The sequence below is a fragment of the Erpetoichthys calabaricus genome, chromosome 2 (genome assembly GCF_900747795.2).
Source record: "Erpetoichthys calabaricus chromosome 2, fErpCal1.3, whole genome shotgun sequence".
Lineage (NCBI taxonomy): Eukaryota > Metazoa > Chordata > Cladistia > Polypteriformes > Polypteridae > Erpetoichthys > Erpetoichthys calabaricus.
In genome coordinates this window covers 297746852-297770206 of record NC_041395.2, presented here as the reverse complement: position 1 = coordinate 297770206, position 23355 = coordinate 297746852, and the positions used below count along the sequence as shown (strand labels likewise).

The following is a 23355-nucleotide window of genomic DNA, read 5'->3' as shown; positions in this document are numbered from 1 at the left end:
CAGTGTTTTAAGTCATGGTGGCAAAATCCAATTTTCATTGTGCCACTTCAAAGGATGTTTGTTCCTGATGCTTTTTCACAGATACCTCAGCACTTCAGTGTAATGTGGCTGTATAATCAGTCTCTCCGGTGGAAGAGTGGGGTTGTGACTCTTCATGATCAAGCACATCAATGTCAAAAAACATGATCATCATCGTCTTTCTTTGCCAGGTCACATCATAGGTATGATTGTGGAATAAACACTAGAAATATGTTCTTCACCAACTAAGCCACTCGTAGACATATTTGAGAACTACACTCTACTGCTGTGCTACTGACAAAGTCCAAAAATTTCTGAGTTCCCCATGGTACCAAAAAAATTTCTGAGTTCCCCATGGTACCAAAATATCAGAAAATGTAAAATAAAGCAACTGTGAAATTAACATAAATTAAAAGAAGGAATAGTCACATACATACAGTATGTAGGGTAACAAGATTTCCAGTGCTTCAAAAGCAATGTACTCATACAACTCTGTTATTAGAAATGAAAACCTAAACTTGCAATGTGTACTTTAAAGTTTGTAAAGAAAACCAGAATTTTTTTAAGGATTAAAAACACTTCTCATTCAATTCCTCTGAAGTTAAAGAAAAGTGAATGGCAATGACATTCTATTCTAGGAAGTACAGAATGCAAAGTGAAATAAATAACTGTTTAATTAATCTCACTTTGAATAATGAGTGAATGCATATATATTGTGACAAGGCGCTATATAGGCACCCGACCCGACACAGACTAGACGCGGAGGCACACGTAAAATAAACTATTTTATTTTTCTTCACCTGTGGGTGCACATCTTACCCATGACCTATAAGGCAGTACACAGTCCCAAGCACAACACACCAAATAAAACACACAGCAAAGCACTCTTTTCTTCCTCCACCACTCCTCCCAGGCAATCTCGTCCTCCTCCTCCTCCCAATTCTGGCTCCTTGAGTGGTGGCTGCTGGCCCCTTTTATAGTTCACCCGGAAGTGCTTCAGGTGCTTGATTGCCGAGTTCCGGCTGCACTTCCGGGTGTGGTGAAAACATTGCCCACAAGGGTTCAGGAGTTCCAGCTGCAGCACCCCCGGCGGTGCCTGCGGGACCCAACAGGGCTGCACCCAACTCCTGTTGTGTCCTGCTGCACTCCGGTCCCAATCCGGGTGATTTGTCGTGTGGTGGGTGAGGTAATGCACTGTAATCAGCACATGTTCCCTACCACCTCCACTATACCAAAAAATGAAAGTTATTATCAATAATGTCTTTTATTTTATAACTACTCAAATGTTTAATAGACATTGCTGCATTTCAGAGCATTTTCTTACCGTTCTTTCATAATAATCGACAAGAATAAGTATACTGGTGTTTTTTGGTAGTTCATTAGTTTATTACAAAACAAAATTACATGATATGTTCATGTTAGAAGAAGAAACAAAACAGGGCATAAACAGCACAATTTACAACACCTCCATATATAAGCTACAGTGCGATAGTTGATTCAGTATAATTATAAAAGTTATAAAACAAAAATTTAGAATGTTGACTGAAAGCTGAAGGACAAATTTATTATACTGTAAACATGCATATTCAAACAAATAGAATTACCAAGATAATGCACTTTGAAAGTAGGCTGGTTTAATAAAGTGAGAACAAACAACATTGACAATGAAACTGAACAGATTTTGAACCTTTTCTGAAAGACTTTGGAACAAACAGTTTATTTTCATTTAAAATTTGAAGGTGGAATTACAAAATGGTTCTCTCTTTAAAATGTCAAACAGGTGACACAAAACATTGTATAATGTTTAACATTCAAGATATGGCTCTATCACGCTACACATTTTAGCAATCTGTTTGAAGTCACATTAACACAGTACCATTGCCAAATAAGAACAAACTCAGAAATACAACAAATGTTTAATTACTGCATATGAGTAAATAATAGACTATTAATAGATGCTCACCTGGGGCTGGTTTTACAGAAAACTGTTTTCTTGATATCAAGCATGAAACAATCTTGGCAATGTCAGTCTAAGTGGGCAAGTACAATGCATGCTGATCATTAACCTTTAACGGCGGTCAACAAAACATAGTTCCAAGAAAAGCTCAAAGAAAATGAAAACAACTTTTTAGTGAAAAATACTTTTAATTTTTCACCCATTATTATTGTACTACATACATTCCATATATTTTTCAATGACCCATACAGTGTGTTTTGAGTGTGCATCTACAGTATGTACACACACACACACAAACAAACAAAACATTCTATGTAAAATATAACATATATACATGCACTGTATAGTCATATAAAAAAGAGAAACGGCCCGCCATCCAACTGCTTTCTTTTCCATACCTGATGAGTGATGTTCCAAGAACCTACAACTTGTAGACACTAGGTCTAGCAGTGCTACTGCTACCAATAAATGCTCATGTGAAGATCTTTTAAGGTAAGATGATAAAGGCTTAAATCTGATAACACTGTGAAATCCCTAAAAACTTTGATTTAATGATCCTGCATATGTGTGGTTGTGTGCACGCATATAAACAAAGCACAATCATAACAAATAAAATAAACTGCTGCTTAATTAACAATTCTTGGCATGTGCACCAATATTCCACAGCCATCTGCAATGACATACTCTAGTTTCTGTCTTTACTGCGTAGAATGAAAATTTCAGGCTATGTTTGATTGTACCTCACACATATTTTATATACATATGGCTTTTGGTTTACACGGCTCAAGAATGCTTTAGTCTTTTAGAATGTCTACTTTTTCAAGGCATACAGGTGGCATCACAGTGACCTGGGGAGTGGTTTATTCATGCTAAATTTCCCTCAGCATTGCTTATGACTGTCAACTTTTTGAGAATTGATTCTTGCCTTATACTTGATGCTGCCATCTCCCATGACTCTGTATAAGACTATGCAGCCAGTGATTGGTTGGATATATGGATTGTCTTTAACGTCAAAAAATACATATACTGTATATATGTTTTTTTTAAGAATTCACTATAATATTTTCAGAAATAACAGAAGGCTTCTCTATAATTTTATCACTTAGGAAAGATTTTTCATCTCTCTCTCCAGAACTGTTGCTGAGTTACGATTTTCAAACTGTTTACATTAAAGAATAGTTTACCTTATTCTGACAATGAGTTTCAAGGTTACTAATTCACCCCATTATTCATCACAACAAATTAAAAATTAATGACCTTCTTTCCTTGCTGTTTTTGTTGCTGAAAAAGTAGAAAAGCCTTCCAAAAATATTTTGATATTTGAACATGCATGCAATTGTTGATGGTTTAACTTAACTCTATAGCCAGCTACAATTCTAGAAATTTGTTAGAAAGATAAACAATTCCTTCAGTATTCACAAATTACAACCTAATCAGTATATGAATGATTACATGGTAACATATTGCATTTTCACTATACTAAACAGTTTGTAAATGTTCGCCTGCTAGATTTTAAGCACTTTTCTATGAAAATGTATAAATACATTAACAATTTTATAACAGCTCTAACAACTTGAACATTCTGCTTGCTTTCACCCAACAACTGAAGCTTAACTTGACAAATATTTTCAAGTGTTTGCTTTCAAGTATTTGTATTAGCTTCCACTATCACTGCGCCCTATGCTAAACATCAATGTTACATACCTGTCTGCCTACCACTCACAAATGGAAAAAGGAACAAAGAAAGAAAAAAAAATGCTCTCTTAAAAAACAAAAAAAACAATTCATATCTGTTGAACATAATTCCTAGTAATGCTAGTAGTCATGAAACAATGAGTTACTTTGATGATAATTTAAGGTTTGGGATTAAGTAGTACCCCATTAAATCAGGTAGCAATTGAACCTAACATATCACCACTTGCAAAACACTATTTTAGTAACCGCAGAATTGGTGAATATGAAATTTTAATTCTAAACTTTACACATGTTCAAAAAATAAAAACCAACAGTAATGCTTATTGAGATAATCAATGCATTGCTATCAAACAAAATCTCCTGAATTTGAAAATGAACTGAATATAAAAAACAAAACAAAAGTTATTCATCTTAAACTCTGTGTAAAGTAATTCCAAATTTTAATGTCATACCGTAACTGGCTTCAGTGTGGGAAACTAGAGAAGCTTTACAAACATCCAAGCCTTACTGTTTGAAGTAAAACCAACATGATTATTCCTACTGTACAATTTTAAGAATTCTCGCTCATTCTACTTGAAGATGGTCTGAGTAATCAACATTTTTTACATACCCCTTAGGAACAATCTAGTGCTTTTGTAAACTACCAGTTTAGAAATCTATTTTTTCAAAAACTGAAAATTCACATAGCAGATTCAGAGAATCATTTCAGTGATAAACATACTGTATATCAGTTTTACCTTCTCTTTCACAATGTTGCTTTTACCACTTGTGCAATAAATTCTGGGTTGCTACGTTGGGAACAATAAGCTCCAAACTCTACTGACCTTTTCTTTTCACTTTATAAGCATGAATATGTTACATTCCCTACAGACTCTCTAGATGTTATTAGAATTTCTGTTGAGGTCTGATACATTAATATAAACATCACCACATAGTAAAAATACCAACAACTGCTGAAATGCAATTATGTATCTTGGGAAAGGTGGGGATTAAAACAGTTTATATATATTCTAATATAAAAATCATTGTTATAGGTGTTGAAGAAAATGCTTTTAAAACAGTGAAAATTAGAAACTGTTTTTCGGCTACAACATAAGTAAAAACTGAAATGTATTCATCACCATGAGGAAACAGAATTAAACTTGTAAATATGTGTACCTAAATAATATGGCATTAGCAAATTACAAAACAGTTCTCTCAGACTTATCTTTTACAGCTCACATCTCTTTGCAACAATTCATAGAATATTTATGTGTAAACTGAAAAATAATTTCTTAATATTCGTAACAAAGAAAAAACATTTAGTGAACAGGAAAAGGGCAGCATGACGGCACACGTTAGTGCTGCTGCCTCGTAGTAAGGAGACCAAGGTTCGCGTCCTGAGTCATCCCAGTGTGGAGTTTGCATGTTCTCCCCATGTCTATGTGGGTACCTCCAGGCTCTCTGGATTAATTCTACAATCCAAAGGTATTCATGTTAGGTAAATTGGCAATCCTAAATTGACCCTAATGCGTGCTTGGAGTGTGGGAGCGTGTTGTGTGTGTGTGTGTGTATGCCCTGCGATGGACTGGCACCTTGTCCAGGATTTGTTCCCTGCTTTGCGCCTTATGCTAGCTGGGATAGGCTCCAGCAGAACCCCATGACCCTGTTAAGGACAAAGCAGGTTAGAAAATGAGCAACTATGCAGGAATATGACTGTAATTCCTTTCTGGTCAGGCAGATATTGGTTTACTCTCTTATGATCCTACAGTTAATATCTGAATTCAGCATCATGTAAGACGTAAGAAATGTTATCACAGTACTCCAGGTTTCATAAGCATACTCATTGGCTACTGTTACTGATGACTATTACCTGAACATGTAGTTCAGGCCCTGTGTTCACAGTGAATGAGTGATCTTATAATCTTTGCTGGTCACAATTTAAATGAGAGTTGGAACATTCTTCCCAAGTGTATTTATATATATTTTTTTTTGGTACCTGAGGTGGTTTGTTGTGTAGTGGGTGTGGCAACACGCTGTATCAGTGCATTCTCCCAACTTCTCCTTTTCTCTCTCCTGTGATGAACTAACATCTTGTTCAGGGTTGATTCCTGTTTTACTCCCAGAGATAGGCACCAATCACCAAGCAATAGTGAGAAGAATTAAGTGGGTATGGAAATGGACGAACTAAAGGTGATAGAGCAATTACCAACAAAGCCACTATCTATCAGCAAAAGCAATGGCAGAAATAAAACACCCTTATTTTTGCTTTGTATCAGATCTTCCAGGTTTTTGATAACACCCTCCACATATCACCTTAACAGTTTCACATATGAAATAGTATAACTGGGCCAACATGCTTGGCATACTCAGTCATTCCACACCACCACTCTTCAGCATTCTTTGAAGAAACTTTACATTTGCAGTAATAATTCTCATTGTGGTTATGCATGTTAAATGTTTTTATAAAAAAAAAAAAAAAAACAATTTATGAAAATTCCATTTAACAGTTCTTATAATTAGTATCACTAAAACACTAATTCCTACTGGCTCATTTTTTTCTTGGAATAACACTATAACTCTATAGTGAAGCACCCTCATTTTCAGCACCATCTGCAATATGGCAACTGCATTCAATTTTTTTATTCTCCTAAAAGGCAACTTAATGTAATTTTAGCTTGTAGCATTAACATCCAAGTAGCACTAACTGGCTGACAGAAACAAAATGTATTTAGGATGGTCAAATACTGGGCTTTCACTGGCAAGCAACTTAAAGAGCCACAGACTGTGCCATATTTATCATGATTTAGAACTATACTAGCTGCTCCTCATTAACTTTCAGATTGTAAATATAAAAATTCAGTTAATCTTAGTACTTTATGAAGGCACTTCCAGGTAAAGCTTTGCCATGTAATAGCACCATGATATAATATTTAGTAGCCAGCAAAAGCCCTTTAGCTGCAAACATTTGTTGGTGAATGTAACTTATGATGTTAAAGCAAACAGAAGCCAAGAATGTATTTGAGCAACTTGTTACGGTTAGTTTGAGGTAGAAAGGTGCTGCTGAGCTCCAAAACTGTCACTCTGTTTTCTTTTTTATCTTTGAAAACCTAGAAGAACAAAACAAAGCAATGAACTATAAAGAAAACTGATTTTCAAACATTAAACAAATTCTACCTTAATTATAACTGTTTAGTTTTCAGACATCTTATTACTGAGCTTTAACAAGCCATTCTTTGATATTTAAGGTTTTAGTTAAAAAATAAAAACAATTATCAGATGATAAAAAACTGCATGTTAAATAGCACATGGGTTAGCAGCTCCAGGAGACTTGGTTTGAACCCCATCTCTTAATGGATTTTCCTCCCATATTCGACAGACAGACAGACAGATAGACAGATAGATACTTTATTAATCCCAAGGGGAAATTCACAACAGTTCTATTACTATTCTAATTCTAACAGTAATATTCTAATGACATCCAGATTATTTTAACTAGCAACTGGCCCGAGATGAGTGAGTTTGGATGTGTATTGTCCACTATGCTAAAAATGTTCACTACACTAAAACAATTACATATACTTTACAGTCTGCTTAAGTATGTTCAACTAATTCTTAGATTTACTGTAATATATACTGTATAATATACTGTTGGGATCAAATATTGAATCCAGTTACTATCTAAGTTTATTCACTCCACCTGAGTGGGCTTTTCATTAAACTACACCTGTTCATCACAATCATTGCAAAGACATAATTAGAAGATACATTATTGACTGAAAATTTGTTCAATGAGTATGAGTGTGTGTGTCAATATGTGTTTCAATGGACTGTCACCTTATCCAGGGTTAGTTTACAAAATGGTTGGGAAAAGCATTGGCTCCCATAAACTCTGAACCAAACAAACAAACAAATAAACAGGTAAGATGGATTGGATACATTTCTTTGGATTGCATTTCTCTTTGCAGGCTGCCATGGGACACAACATTAAGGTGCTATAATAAAAATAAAGATTAAATGGCTGGACTTACCCCCAGATCTTTAAATGTTTTCACTGTATTTTTCACAAGGTAGTGAGTAGCACTCTCTCCTACAGGAAACAGAAAATTTAGAGATGATAAAGCAGCTTGCTAAAAATGAGCATTTCCATAGTTCTGTAATAAATAAGGCATTGTTTTGTTGACAACAGACCATTACATTGCTATTCACTTTATTTTTAAAGGATTAAGGCATGAATTTAAGGTCCTTAAGGCACTTCTTTCAATTATGATCATATGTAACATAACAATTTCAAACATTTTTGAAATTTACAATAACACAGCTTTCATTTGAGTCCCTGTGCACTTCCTGAAGAAAATGACTTTAAGGCAACTGCTGGCACTTGACTTACTTATTGCTTTCTCATTTTAAATATTTATAACAAATCTCATCTTAGTCTCTGTTTTAGGCTAAACATTTTCAACTTATACCCTAAAATGCTTTAATGTGCTTACCGGATCTTCCTTGGACTTCATCGTCATGTTTTTCTAATAAAATAGAAACTTACACAGCATACACTCTTTCAGTGCATTACAGAGGTTCACCATAAGCCTTTTTCACCCTGTACAGTATATTGAGCTACACTGCTGCATCTGTTAAGTTTGTAAAAGACCTGGGGTCTCATGTATAAACGGTTTCCACACTCAAATCGCAATGTATAAAACCTAAAATTGGCGTAAAGCCACGCACATTTTCACGGTAGCTCCAACCCTGGCGTACGCAAGTTCTCTGTTCGGTTTTGCCAACTGGCGGCACCCAGCGTCAAAGCAGTGCTACTGTTCCTGTGTGGTTACCCTTTCTTTTTTAGATCCACATCCCTGACATGGCTTTATCATATACACTGAAACTAACCGCATATTGTTTATTAGTTTAAGGCATCTGATTGTAATTAACCTGTAACAATATAATGGTCCAGGGAATAGCCAAAGTATTCCAAATACCTTAGCTGCTTTAGCGTTGTTACTCTCACTGCACCTTCTTTTTCTTCTTTCATCTCCTCCCATTAGGGGCTGCCACAGCGAATCATCTTTTTCCATATTACTCTCACTGCACCACTCGGAGGATTTATATCACAATACAGGAGTGGGGAATCACAGATGTGAATTTCCCATTGGGATTAATAAAGTATCTATCTATCTATCTATCTATCTATCTATCTATCTATCTACAGCAGCTAATCAGAAAGAGAATTATCGGTATGCTGCCTCAGCCATGCTGCCTATTTGAACTGCTCTCACACGGTAAATGCTTCAAAGCCTTTCCTGTACGGACCTTGCGGTTCAGAAACAGTTTCATCCCAAGAACTATAAACGCACTCCATCAGTCTATCAAGTGCTCCTTGTAGAACTGTTTGTACTTATAAGTACAATTACCTCACTGTAAACTTGCACTACAGTTATAATATTGCACAACCTGAGCCACTTTATAAAGCTCAAATTTACATATGATGACGGTATCATTTTTAAGATGAAATGCAGCAAAATGTTTATTATATTATACAGATTAAGCTAACTTCATTTAAATAATCCATACTGTTAATAATTAAACATGTGAGGACACAGTGCCGCAGGCTAGTGAGGCGTTCACGGATTGTTCCTGCCTCACGCTGTATTCTTGATGGTGCTGACGCGACACTGGAAGGATAGATGGATAGAATATTTAAACACGTACTACGAAGATATCCGTACTAACCCCTACTCTCTCTTCTGTTTCTTTTTCCGGTTTCTTTGTGGTTTCTTCCATCTACTCAAAGTATCATGATGTTCGAACATTGATGGATTAAAAGCCAGAAGTCTGCATGACCATCATCATCAAGTCCTTCTTGTGAGAACCCTAAATACAAAGAGGACTGTTTCATTCATGTGAGGTAGAATGCCCAGAGGGGACTGGGCGGTCTCATGGTCTGAAACCCTTGCAGATTTTATTTTTTACTCCAGCCGTCTGGAGTTTTTTTTTGTTTTTTCTGTCCTCCCTGGCCATCGGACCTTACTCTTATTCATGTTAATTAATGTTGTCTTATTTTAATTCTTACTTTGTCTTTTACTTTTCTTTTCTTCATTATGTAAAGCACTTTGAGCTATGCACGTGCACGAGCGAGCACACACACACACACACGTGTGCGAGCACATACACACACAAGCGCGCGTGCGCACACACAGTCACAATGCTAATGGTGTAGTAAACAGTATACGCTCGTATGAATGTTTACTATGAGTGAGGCACGTGACTCAGACAGAGAATAGGAGATGATTGCCCACAATCCCACAGCAAGAGAGAGAAGAACCATCAGCTCAGTTGTGATCACATAACGCTCAGCAGACAAAGCGTATACATACTACTCGTACTGCAAGACCACGCTCGTTTATCGAGTCAAAATTTATCAAAAATTTTTGTTCGTCTTGCAAAACACTCGTAAACCAAGTTACTCGCAAACCGAGGATCCACTGTATTGATCTTCTGAGCTTTCTATGCTAACCAAACTAATCAGATTAAACTGTATTAAAATATCACTCATCTTACACAAGATTTGTCTGTCTATTCCATCACAGAACTGAACAAAAAACTTGATGCAAATAGGCTCTCCAGCAGCCTCAAAATCCTGGACTGTTAAGTGTTACATGTTACATATAAAATATTTTATTAATTATCCACTATAATCTCATAATCACCCAGAAGCAGACTATATGAAAGAACAGGTAACACATAAGTAAGGAATAATTTTAAGTCTAAAGCAAGAAAAACAGATTGTAAGAGTTTATCTTAGGTATTGTACAGCTCAGCTTCTACTGCATCATATTTATTTAGCAGATATAAAATTTTAACAAAAATCCATCCATCCATCCATTATCCAACCCGCTGAATCCGAACACAGGGTCAAGGGGGTCTGCTGGAGCCAATCCCAGCCAACACAGGGCACAAGGCAGGAACCAATCCTGGGCAGGGTGCCAACCCACTGCAGGACACACACACAAAACACACCAACCACACACTAGGGCCAATTTAGAATCACCAATCCACCTAACCTGCATGTCTTTGGACTGTGGGAGGAAACCGGAGCGCCCGGAGGAAACCCACGCAGACACGGGGAGAACATGCAAACTCCACGCAGGGAGGACCCGGGAAGTGAACCCAGGTCCCCAGGTCTCCCAACTGCGAGGCAGCAGCGCTATCCACTGTGCCACCGTGCCGCCCCTTAACAAAAATTAACTTCATTAATAATTATTTATCACTAGCAAGAGAAGAACACTGCTTGAGACTTTAAAACACTGAAGATACAGTTAGACTGACATCAAACATGGCAAGTTAAAAAGCCGTGAGAAAGGACTACAATATCCAAGGTCACTATAATTCTAGGGGTACCAGTAACATATCTCATTGGGCCCCGAAAACCTCAGGATTAATAGTTGTCTCCAGTCCATGAGATGACAAAAACTGGAAAAAGACTAAAAATAATTCCTGTTATGCAGTTAAGGTTATGATGCTAATAGTGCCTGGAAACTAATAGTTAGGACAGCAACTGAGATAATGCATTGGCACATTATTTTTTTTACACGTGTTAAAGCAAGCAGAATATAACAGCATATATGTGTAAACACAACCACAAAGAGGCAATTAGAAGAAAGAAATTGATCTTAATTACTGTAAACTACAACTACTTACAGGAAATCAAAGAAAAATGTTAATCTTTCTTACTGACTAACAGACCAGAAATCCTGGGACAGTATTCAATACTTGAATCATGAATAATATCTTCACAAGGTGTTAAGACAGAAGAAAAGTTTTACTTGGAAGATTATGCTCTGTTTAAAATAGAAAGTGAAGAAGTCATTCCAAATGTGTTGTAATATTTACTGTATTTTCTGTTCATATATCTATTTTACATGACCCATGTCTTAGAATAAATCGATATTTTGCTTCTTAAAATGAGCTACTTTGTTTTACTCTGAAAGAATAGTCTAAAAGGACAGTCATGCAAAATAACAAGGTTGTTATGTGGGGATATTGCCTAAACACACAAATTCAAAATATAATTTCTATGATATGATAAAGTTGAATATTTCAGAGCAAAGGCCTGCTCCACGGACTGCAAGTCTTTAACTTAACTTTCACCATATGTGAATTCAACATAAAGAATGAACTTCTCTTTCTCTCTCTCTCTTTTTTAAACATGCAAGGGGGAAGAAAAACCATCAGTCCCACCACTGAATACAAGACTTGGGAGGAAAGAGAACCTGGCTGTTATGTAAAGCTGCTGTTATACTGATTATGTACAAAGTACTAAAAACTACAAAACCATCATCCCTGTCTCAACTGTCAGTACAAATATAACTGAAACCGTATTACAAACAAGTAAATGTCTTTGAAAGGGAAAGACAAAAAAGGCTTTTTCAATTACCGAAAAACATTAAGACAACCCATTTTCAAAATGACTTCGTTTACACAATAATCTGCCAAGAAGGTTTCTTCTGAGATGTGGTGCTTCCCAAATAATATAAGTCATTGTTTTATACACTGAATTTCTGAAATATAATTGGAAGACTAAGTTTAAATACACCATGATATTTATAGACCAGATGCACCCTGGAACTGGCAATTAGAATAGATGATAATAAATACCCACCAGATACATCTAATTATTATTATTCACCTGAAAACATGTAGAAAATAAACTAACGATATATTTAGTAACTGCACATAACAGAACTAATTTGACACATAATTATCTAAGTTGATTTAAATTTTACAGATACTGTTTATCACCCTACGGTGATTGCACAATTTATTTATTTTGTGATTCATACAGTGTCTTGAGAAGGTGCACTCAACAAAAACTACCAAATAAAATAAGGATTTAGTAATAGAGCTTTTGGCAGTTACTTTAAACAGCTGATGTACGAGAACAAAGATGTTAGCAGTATTTGCTCATTAGAGTTATAAAGTTAAAACTAGTGCCAAAAACTGTTTTACTCAAATTTTTACACGGATGGAAGTATGTAGTTCCAATATGTATAGTACTAATGCAGTTTGCTGATTGTTAATGAGAGGAAAGTCCTTGCACACATGGACAGAATATTCAAGTTGAGCATATGGTTCATATCTAGGACACTGGATCCATGAAGCATTACTACTGAGTATTGAATTACTGCGCTGCCTTTTTCTATGGAAAGCCAATGTAATATTTAAAGATATCTCAAAATGAATTTCAGATATCTTAAAATGTAGTTAACTTTAAGGTACTTGAAACCCATTTCAAGGTATGCTCCTCCTTCATATGTTAAGATAACTGGAATAAATTATGAGATATTTTAAATGACCTTGCATGCCATTTAAGAAATGCATTTTGGTTTCTTTCAAAACAATTTCCTGTAAAATGTCCTGTACTTTCAATGTGACTTCAAATCTATTTTAAATATCTTGAAATGTACAATCCCAAACTAGAAAAAGTGAGACAGCATAGAAAACATCCAAAAAAATTGATTTTAAATTTACTTTTGACTTATTTTTCATTGCGGACAGTATGAACCCAAGATATTTCTTGTTTCTTCATTTCAGTTGTTAATACTGTATACATCAATTCCTGCATTTTAGACCTGCAACACATTCCAAAAGAGCTGAAATGGGGGGTAATTTGGGCCAGTAATGATGTGATTTCAAACAGGTGATTGTAATCATGATTTGGTACAAAAGCAGTATCCATGAAAAACTGTCTTTGAGGAGCAAAGATGAGCAGAAGGTCCCCAGTTTGTCAACAAAATTATTGAAATTTTAAAAACAATGTTCCTCAAAGATAGATTAGAAGGGATTTGCATATGTCTCCCTCCATGGTGCATAATAAAACGAGGAATTTCAGAGTGTAAAGGGTAAGGGTGCAAGCCTGAGCTGAACACCATGATCTGTGATCCCTCAGACAGCACTGCATTTAGAACCATCACTCATCAATAGCTGATATAACCACAAGGCCAATGAATTACTTTTGAAAATCTTCGTCAAGCACTACAATATGGAGTTACACTCACAAATTACATTTAAAACTTTACTGTGCAAAAAAGAAGCCTTGTGTTAACCATGTCCAAAAGTGCCATCGACTTCTCTGGGTTCGGAGGCATCTGGGATGGCCCATCACGCAGTGGAAACGTGTATTGTGATCAGGCGAATCAGTATTCCAGATCATTTTTTGGTCTGGACCAAAGACGAAACAGACCATCCAGTTGCTGTTATCAGCAACAAGTCCAAAAGCCAGGGTCTGTCATGGTATGGGGATGTGTCAGTGACCTTGTCAAAGGTAATTTATACTTCTGTGAAGGGAGCAGAAAAGTACACTGATTTTAGAACAACATATGCTGTCTTCCAGGGATGTCCATGCATTTATCAAGACAATGTAATACCATATTCTGCACACATTATAAAGTCATAACTGCGGAAGAAAAGGGTACGAGTACTGGACTAGCCTGCCTGCAGTCATGATCTGTCCCCAACAGAGAATGTGTGGAGAATTTTTAAACGAAAAATGCAACAATGATGACCCTGCACTATTGCATACCTTGTGACGTGTTTGCAGGCAGAACGGGACAAAATAACACCTGAAACAGTTCATTGTTTGGTATCCACAGTGCAAAAATATCTTAAGTGTTGTGAGAAGGAACGGCGACATTAAAAAGTGGTGAATGCTTTACCATCCCAACTTTTTTTGGAATGTGTTGCAGGCCTGAAATGCAGGAATGGATGTATATTAACAAATGAAATGAAGTTAACAAACAAAACATGAAATCTCTTGGGTTCATACTTTCTTCAATGAAATAAAAGTCAAAGTAAATTTAAGAATCACTGCATATTTTTTTATTTTTTTTGCTTGCATTTTCCAAACCATCCCAACATTTTCTTATTTGGGGTTGTATTTAAGATATCTTGAAATAAGCTGGAAGTCATTTTGAGATATCTGGAAATGTACAATATTTGTGATACTGTTAATTGTATTTTCAGCTATCCTGAAATACGTTTGTGTGTTTTAAAGCCATTTTAAGGTAATACATGTTTAGTTAACTGAAATGGACCAGAGACCCTTTTTAAACATCATAAAATGAATTTGATGTACTGTATATCTAGATTACATTTCCAGTTATTTTAAAATAAAATTCAGACCATTTTGAGATATCTGAAATGTATTTTCATATATCTGTAATTTATTTTTATATAATCTTAAATGTACTTCCAGAAACATTTATTTGGCTTACCATACTTTTCAAAAGGTGTACTAACAAATAAATTGCCTCTATGTAAAGTGTTCAAATAAAACATTAGTTGAGGATTCTTTTTAATAAACAAGAAAATGTTGGCATTGTTTTAGAAAATCTCCATGAAAAATATACAAAACTAAAATAGGCCTACCTCACCGTGCTGCTGCAAAAAACAGAGACAGAAATGCAAACTCAATGCAGACAACATACAACAAAAATCATATGTGACTGCTGTCAAATGTGACTAATTGTTCAGTTTTGTGGATGGGGTCAGTGTGCATTTTTAAGTTCCAGAAATGACCAGATACAGAAAAGTGGACCTTTTCATCTATGTTCTAACAGCATATTAAGCATATCTTCCTTCTGTTTTGGATTTGTTTAGTAGTGTGTTTACATTCATGCCCAAAATTGAAGCTCACAAACTTCATAACCAGATGCATTATCCAGCTCTGTCAAGACCAGCCATTCTGTAAAGTGTGCTCTAGTCTTTATATTAAGAGCCGTCACAATCAAATAATATGGTAAGGTTGATGAACAGTACACTTACTTTTTTCAGTCTCATTCTACTACATATTAGCACCCTTTTCATATTGTTATTGTCAATAGGTTTTCTGTTCTTTTGTTAGTTTCAATTCCCAGTTTACTGCCTGTTGTGCTTTTTAGTTCTTTTGTTTTCAGTTAAAAAATAAATCTAATGTAAACATATTTTCATATGTTACTAAGGACATGGACAGCATGTTTCACTTCCCTCTCAACTAATTTAAAGTATTAACCCTAGAAGACATAAGACTTGGTCCCATAAAATCAAATTTGCCATTTAACACTAATAAAATCAGTATTTAGTATCTGTACTAACTTTAGAAGTGAACTACAGAAACAAGTTTACATTTTTTTAAAATACAACAAAAATCTAAACTATATTTTAATGTGTTTTTAGGGATGCTCTGATCAAGTTTTCAAGGCGATCACCAATTAAGAATTTAACAAAACAAGGTTTAGAAAAAAAAAAACAGTTATAGACAAACAACATGTTAAAGAATTAAAATCCAAGTATTACTCAAAAAACATATTGCAGAGAAAGCTGGTATGAATAATTTAATAAATATATTATTAAGCTCCACTTTTCTGTAAGATTTAACTAACAAAAAGCTAAAATCAATTTCCCAAAGGGTCAGAAACTTCAAAAATCAGAGCTGGTTAACACTGAACCCATTAGCTTTTGTAGTCTTAAAAAATACATTCTCATTGTTTTAAGAATAAAATCTTGTTAAGTTGGGCACTTCCATTTGTTACTGTTGAAAAACTGTTCAAAGAACATCAATGGATACATGATCCTTGTGTGCTTGTACATGTATTCAGGACTCCACTTTTTATGACTATCATAACAAATGGAATCAAAAATTTAAAGGCTGTATAAATTAAACTTGAAATACAGTATTTTATTTTATAGTCAATGGTCTCTCGCTCTTTTTCTTTGCTCAAGCATTATTACACAGTCTATTAGATGTATTATGTTAAAGAGGATTACATTACATCAGGTTTACTTAGCTGGAAAAAAATACATATTTTATTATTTTTCTAGGTGGCATAAGATGGCTTTGCATATATACAGTTCCTCAACGAGTCTCTTAAACTGGATAATTTTCTATGACTTTTAGGCTTTGCAGTCTACCAGAACAAGAAATATGGGAGGTGAAATGTAAAAACATTATTAATTTAGATTCATTCCTCTATATATTCAGGATGAAGTTACAAAGTCATTTGAGTACATAAATGTTAAAAATTACCTATCAAAATCAGGTAAAGCACACTATTAAGTCTTGGATGGCATGGTGGCACAGTAAAAAGTGCTGCGGATTCACAGATCCTGCTTCCTAGGTTTGAATCCTGCATCCCTTTGTTGTCCATGCATAGTTTGCAAATTTTTCCTGTGTCTCTTCTAGGTGATCCAGTACTCCTCCCACAAACCCAAATTGACCTTGTGTGAGTATTTGCATAAACCGGCCCTGCACTGGAAGAGCACCCTTTACAGTGCTATATAGCCAGAGGTTTAAGAAAGGCTCTGTTCCATCAGCCCTCGTGTCCCTGAATTGGATTAAGCAGATTTGACAATATTATTTTATAATCTTCACTCTTAATCTTTTCAAGTACTTACCAAAAGCTGCAACCTTCTTCTTTGTCCTTGTAATTAGGAACTTAAATAGCTGGTGTGTGTATTCAGATTCTTTAACTGGGCCACTGATACTGTGCAAGAAGATAGCAGCACAGCTATAAGCTTCTAAGACAGGACCTAGTATTTTTTGCAGAAAGGTCAAAAACTCTTGGTGTTCTGGGGATGAGCTGACCTGTAATGAATGAAGCAAAAGTTTCACACAAAGGTTTACTGACTTAATGGTATCTTGACAAACACATACAATGCAGTTGTATCTCAAGTGGGCAGATGTGGCTCTTAAAAATGTTTGTACAACAACTGCAGCAAGCCATGTAGCTCTGTGGAAGAATTTTTCCTCCACAAGATCAACCTTTTCTGTTTTTATCACTGGTGTCAGGAGATGCACTCTTCTAGGGCTGCAATTAATGATTATTTTGGTAGTCGACTAATCGTTCCAATTTTTTTTAACGATTAGTCACGATTATTTCATGCCTGACTATTCTTGATGCCTGCGACCTGTGGTTGCACATCCTGTTCTGGACTCCAGTGCGTGTCTTACCTCATCTGCTCATGTCTGTCCACCTGAGAATGTCACCCTGATGTCTCTGCATTAACACGATTAAAATTAATAATCAGATTAAAATAACAACCAGTGAAACATATGAATTTGAAAATAATCACGTTTTATATTAGTGTGACCATCACAATAAAAAGAAATACATTAAACAATACAAACTAAAGTGCACAGTCTTTAAACGAAAAAAGTGCATTTAACTTAACCAAAAATGGCCACTGGTGTGTCTTAAAGTCCTAAAGTTTAAATAAAGCTTCAATAGAAATAAAATAAAACAATAATGTACAGTTTATAAAAGATTAAGTTCATATATTCCTGATTGCAGTGCAGGAACGTGAGCATTTCAACATGCTCTGGTGTGAGGTTGGCTCTCTTCTTTGAGACAATGTTCCCAGCTGCTGAGAAGAGACGCTCAGAAGGAGTAGAGGTAGCAGGAATACACAAGAATGATTTTGCAGACAGAGAAAGATGTTTTAATCATCACACTCTGAAGGAAAAGTGTTGTAGTTTATCACATCATGTACTATTTTATGCCAAAATAAGAAAATAACGGACTAAAATATGTAACAAGCTAATTACTGATATACTCCAAAACACAAGTTACTTAACGTTAGTTAGAGATAGTTTACTATTCATATGAACTCAAATATTATACGTAAAAAGAAGAAAAAAAACTAGGACGGTTCAGCTACTCCTATTCACTCGTTTACTATAGCTCCAAACACGTTGGCAAACATAACTGAAATTATATTCACTTAACCCTTAAACCGCGGCAACTTGCTAGATCGGAGCTGATCAGTCAGTGCCGTACATTCGTTGGGCAGTCAACTCATGAGCACTGCCGACCCCGGCAGAACTGCAGCAGCACTATCTCTGGGATTCAGCCACTGCACTAGATGAGCCTGCAATCATCAGCATTTACCTCTGTGTGTTTGCGTGCAGGCCAGCCAGTTCAAGTGCAGTTAGCTCAGTGATTTACTGAATTTCATCAATGACTTCAGTTGAACCTTGATCATATAATAATAGATTTTTGCAGTAGTTTTTTTTAATAGTTTTTACAGTTCATTTGCGTGCGTAAAATGATCAGTGTTGCAGTAATTGTGACGCTCTTTGCATGAAAAAAAAATGTGTTCCATTAAAATTTCAAATTTTCTTTGTGAATTTTGACGTTTACTTAAAAAGTGCAGCTAAAAAGTATTTGGCGTCCAGGGGTGCATTAACCCCCAAGTATGTGTCAGTTTAAGGGTTAAGTATCATTGTCGAAACCTTGATATACACATTATAGTACAAACAGCAAGGTTAACACGTGACACTATCTTTACTTGCTAAAACAGCTCCAGGATGCTTGGGTTTCAGATATGTATTCAACTTTTTTTTTCTTTTTCGGTGAAGTGCTCCCACACTTTAGAAAGTTTCTGTCTCAATTTTTTTCCATCTTCTTCCCCCTCCTCTATCTGACTCGCCAGTGCAACCACATTTATTTTCCTCTACATTCTTCTTCTCCTCAGACGTTGTTCTTCGTTGGTATGACTGTGTGCAGTCTTGACAAACAATAACAAACGATACTGCCCCCAGACGTTCATGTAGTGCATTGCAGTTACAAAAACCAATGTGGTTCTTTGTGACTGGAGCGTCTATTGAAGTTTCTGTTTATGATGCGTCGACAATAAAAAAATCCGCGTCGACTATTTTTTGTAGTCGATGTCGTCGATAATGGCAACTAATCATTGCAGCCCTACACTCTTCATTTCAGTAAATTCAGCCATGCTTTTGCTAATTTTAAAAGGAATAATCTAAAATACAATGGTAGCTAAATGTCTATAGATCTATATACACACACTTGTTAATACATATGTTCTACAGTATATTAAAAACATTTTATTTGGTTAAAAGTTTAAAATGTGATAAGTTTTCTTGGAATGCAATGCAGCACAATGGTAATTACATGACTGCACTGATTTAGTTCCCAGACTAGTCAAATTTAGTTCTTCTAATGGTGTGTTCAGTTTTTTAACATGTTGTATTTCTTTTAAAATAAAGCAATAGCATTCTTCAGTCTTGATGTATTTTTACTTTGTCAACAGTGGGACATTAGTAGTTAAATATTAAGCCGACAGTACATTAATGGTGTTATTATAATAGCCTTGTTAGCTGAATGTAAGCATCAGAGCAGTCTTATTAGTGGTTAAAATTAAACATTTATTATGCAGGCCTGTTTTAAAGAATTGTAACCTTTTAATATGTGCCAATGCCTCCTTCCAGTTCATCTTACTTCTCCTACTGCAAAAACCCTTACTTAGCAGCACCATACATGCTAATGGTTCAGCAGTTACCCTTCCAACTCCCATTGTGTGTAAAAACCTGACTCTAACAATAAGTTCAGAAACACTAACATATGGAGGATTTTGGAGTGGAGCCCAATATAACATTTTCCTCACCTTAATGAAGAAAAGCAAAACAAATAATCAAATTCTTAGAGTAATGTTAGAGTATGATTCTGATACAAATCCTGGCACTTGCAGAATCTACGCCAAAGCCCATTCTGTTGGCCTGTAGTTAACAAATGGTTTATTAAATTAATATTTTGTGTTGTTTTTTATATTTTATGGCTTACTTACATAAAGGAAGATATGCTGAACACTACTTAACTTATCTGATTGTTTCATAACCCTCTCTTTTTTTTTTTTTCTTTTTCAAAAAGTTAAGTGCCGGACAGGACATTGGAACTCTTCAGAAATTGCAGCTTAGTATGAGGAAAAACAACATTAAGAGTCAGTTTAGAAGAAAAAAAAAAACCTTATTAATTAATTATAGAACATTATGGAAATTTTAATGTAAATCTTTTAATTTTCTTCTGCTCCCTTTTTTATTCTCTTGTTGCTTTTTTTGTATTATATCTAATTTTGTCTCTGACTCTTCTTCTGTAATTACCTACTTCTTTTGTCTTAATGCTGTTTGGCTCACTTGTGCTTCAAAGTGTATTTTTTGAGGCATAAGGTGTTTCAAGACTTTCCGACCATCTCATAATTACTTGGAAGACCCATAGAAATCCAAACTTTTTGGCTTCCTGTTTGGAAAATCCATTTTCCCTTTCGATTATGTATTTTTCACAAAAAACTGGTAAGATACATATCCTTTAAAATATCACTTCCAGATTCTGAGAAATGGCCCATTTCAGAGACGTATAAACAGAGGATTGGCAATTTACAAAACTTGTGTCAATCAGTCTGCCTGCACTCTACTTTGAAAGGTCACAACAGATCAAGTAAAAAAGTCACTTTGAGATCTGTTATCTCACAATGTTAACCACAAAATGTGTATAATATTGCTACTGCAAAAAAAATCATGGTATCATTTCAATAGTGTATATACTAATGCAACAATTTCCATTATTATTATTTCCCCCTTTTTGTGATACTACTTGTGACAGTGGTTAAATCAGCCAGTTACATACATTCTAAAGAAATGCTTGTTATATCAATTAGTCATTCTAAATTACGCCAAGTATGACAGAATTTGAGTATGTGTGTAAAGGTGCCTGATATGAATACAGCCTTCCCATACTGCTGTTTTAACTAACTGCACTTTTTCAGAGATTAATGATAAAAATTCACTTTACAACTGACATCATTCAATTCAAGTTCAGAGCAGGTCCTCTTTCTCCATCTACTGGCAGAAAGTTGTATAGTATTAAAGAAGGGAATGTGTAACTCCAAAGAAGTAGTGGATTGTCAAACAAGAGGTTATTATGACTTTACCTATAAACTGAAAGAGAAAGTATTTTTGTATAATAAAATGAAAATTACTTTGCATTAGTGTAATGCTAGAAAATAATGGCAAGAAAATAATTCAAGTTTAACAAATGTTAGTCAATTAACATCTTAGAAGCAATATATTTAATAAGTATCAATTGTCTATAATCCCTCCCCATAAAGAGGGGTACCTTAATATATCGATCTCTTTGTTCTTCTCCAAAATCACTGTCTTCATCTTCCTCATCACTTCTCCAAGACATAGGCTCTGGGTATTTTTTTGACCAAGCTTCTTCAGTTGGGCTAGGGCTAAAATCCTCTTGGTCTTCCTTGAAAAAGCAAAAAACAAAGACATATGTATAATATGACCAAGTAAACCTGCTCAACAGCCATGCACTAATATATATTGATTCATCTAGTTTCAGAAGCCGCTTATTCCAGTTAATCATCATGAGTTGCCAAAGCCTGTTCAGAGTAAGGGGATTGACACAAAACAACCTCTGATGGCATGTCAGTCCACTGCAGAGAATAACCAACCATATTTACACACACCACTGCTGTGCCATGGTATTATGCTAATGTGATAAATAGCAGAACTTACCAAAATGTGATATTGTAATTTAATACGACTACTGTGCTATAAAATGAAAAAAATGATGTACGTGTTGCTTGCCACATGTGGTTGTATTTCATGAAAAAACCATATGTCCATGCTTTCTTATAACATATTTTTCAGTAAATATATGAAAATATATATATAAAAATATTCAGTCCAGTTGCAACTTCCTTGTCTAATAAAATTACTTTTTGCAGTGAAGAGTTGGAATTAGATTTGTATATATTAAAAGTGACAGCTTGTAAATGAAGAATAATATGCCGTATATTACAACTGGTTGTACATTGGCAGCAACTGTAAGTGTATCAATAGTAATATTTCATGAATGATAATTACAACCCAACGCAAAAGGCAGCAATGTACTTTTAGTATATACAAACATCTACTTTTAAGTTATATCATGAAAGATTTTGTTTAATATGTAAACCATGTTTAATTAAAATATATTTAGCTGATTTCCATTGTTTGACTTGACTTTTAATCTAATCAAATACTGAATTGTTTTAACAGCAAAATGTTCCCCATTCATTGCTGTTTAATCTTAATGATCATTATGAAAATTTGTCTGTGCTTATGTATACATACTTAATACAAAGATGATGAGTAATGATTAAAAAATAGATTGCAGTACCAACCTCAGCAACTAGAAGAACACCAAACTGGATTAGTCTGTCCACAGCTTCAAGAAAAACCTGGTAAATCATCTGACAAGGCTGAAATGATGAAAAATGCAGTAGCTCAAATGAGAGAAAATATTTAATGTTAACTGCAGTCTTCTGTCATCTACTGGTGCACTTAACCTTTGCAAAATTAAGGAAATTACATTAATAACTTTCCTACTGAATTAATTAAATTAAATATGGCAAATTCCAATCCCATTGTTATATACCAAATAACCCTATTCAACTGTAGTAAAATGTTTAAAAAGCTTCTCATTTTCTGTTCAAACTAGTCTTGCAGTAGGATTACAATCTAAACAATAAACAGTTAACAAACTGTATGTTTCTTCTGCATTTTTAATTATGGGTCTGCTTAGGTACCATAAAATACTCAACATCCATTTATAAAGATTCTTATCCATACATTCAATTTATGCAGATGTGCACTGATCAAATAAAAAAGAGAAAAAAATTATTCTAACACTGACCAAGGCAACTGCTACTTCGTTTGACAAGAAGTGCGATAAATCTGCAGCCTTTCGGATTAATTTTTCTTGGCTTAGTGTGTTGTTTTGCTTCTCTGCTTTGTTGTCCTTCATCATAGACAAAATGCAGCATGCTACAAAATAAGTGAAAATGTTTTAACTATGTAGGAAAAAAGCTCAATACATCTTATATCA

At 34.9% G+C, this 23355-nt stretch overlaps 1 protein-coding gene across 1 annotated transcript in view; it reads right to left on the bottom strand.

The window, feature by feature from the left end:
- Positions 1-1379: 1379 nt before the first annotated feature.
- gpam (glycerol-3-phosphate acyltransferase, mitochondrial) overlaps positions 1380-23355 on the bottom strand; it is a 91492-nt gene continuing 69516 nt past the window's right edge. Inside the window, exons 16-21 of the mRNA XM_028795834.2 lie at positions 23164-23294; positions 22652-22729; positions 21592-21729; positions 17078-17267; positions 7681-7739; positions 1380-6759 (exon numbers count right to left, since the gene is read on the bottom strand). Coding sequence (XP_028651667.2) covers positions 6643-6759; positions 7681-7739; positions 17078-17267; positions 21592-21729; positions 22652-22729; positions 23164-23294 — 713 coding nt within the window. The 3' untranslated portion in view covers positions 1380-6642. The remainder of the gene's footprint in view (positions 6760-7680; positions 7740-17077; positions 17268-21591; positions 21730-22651; positions 22730-23163; positions 23295-23355) is intronic.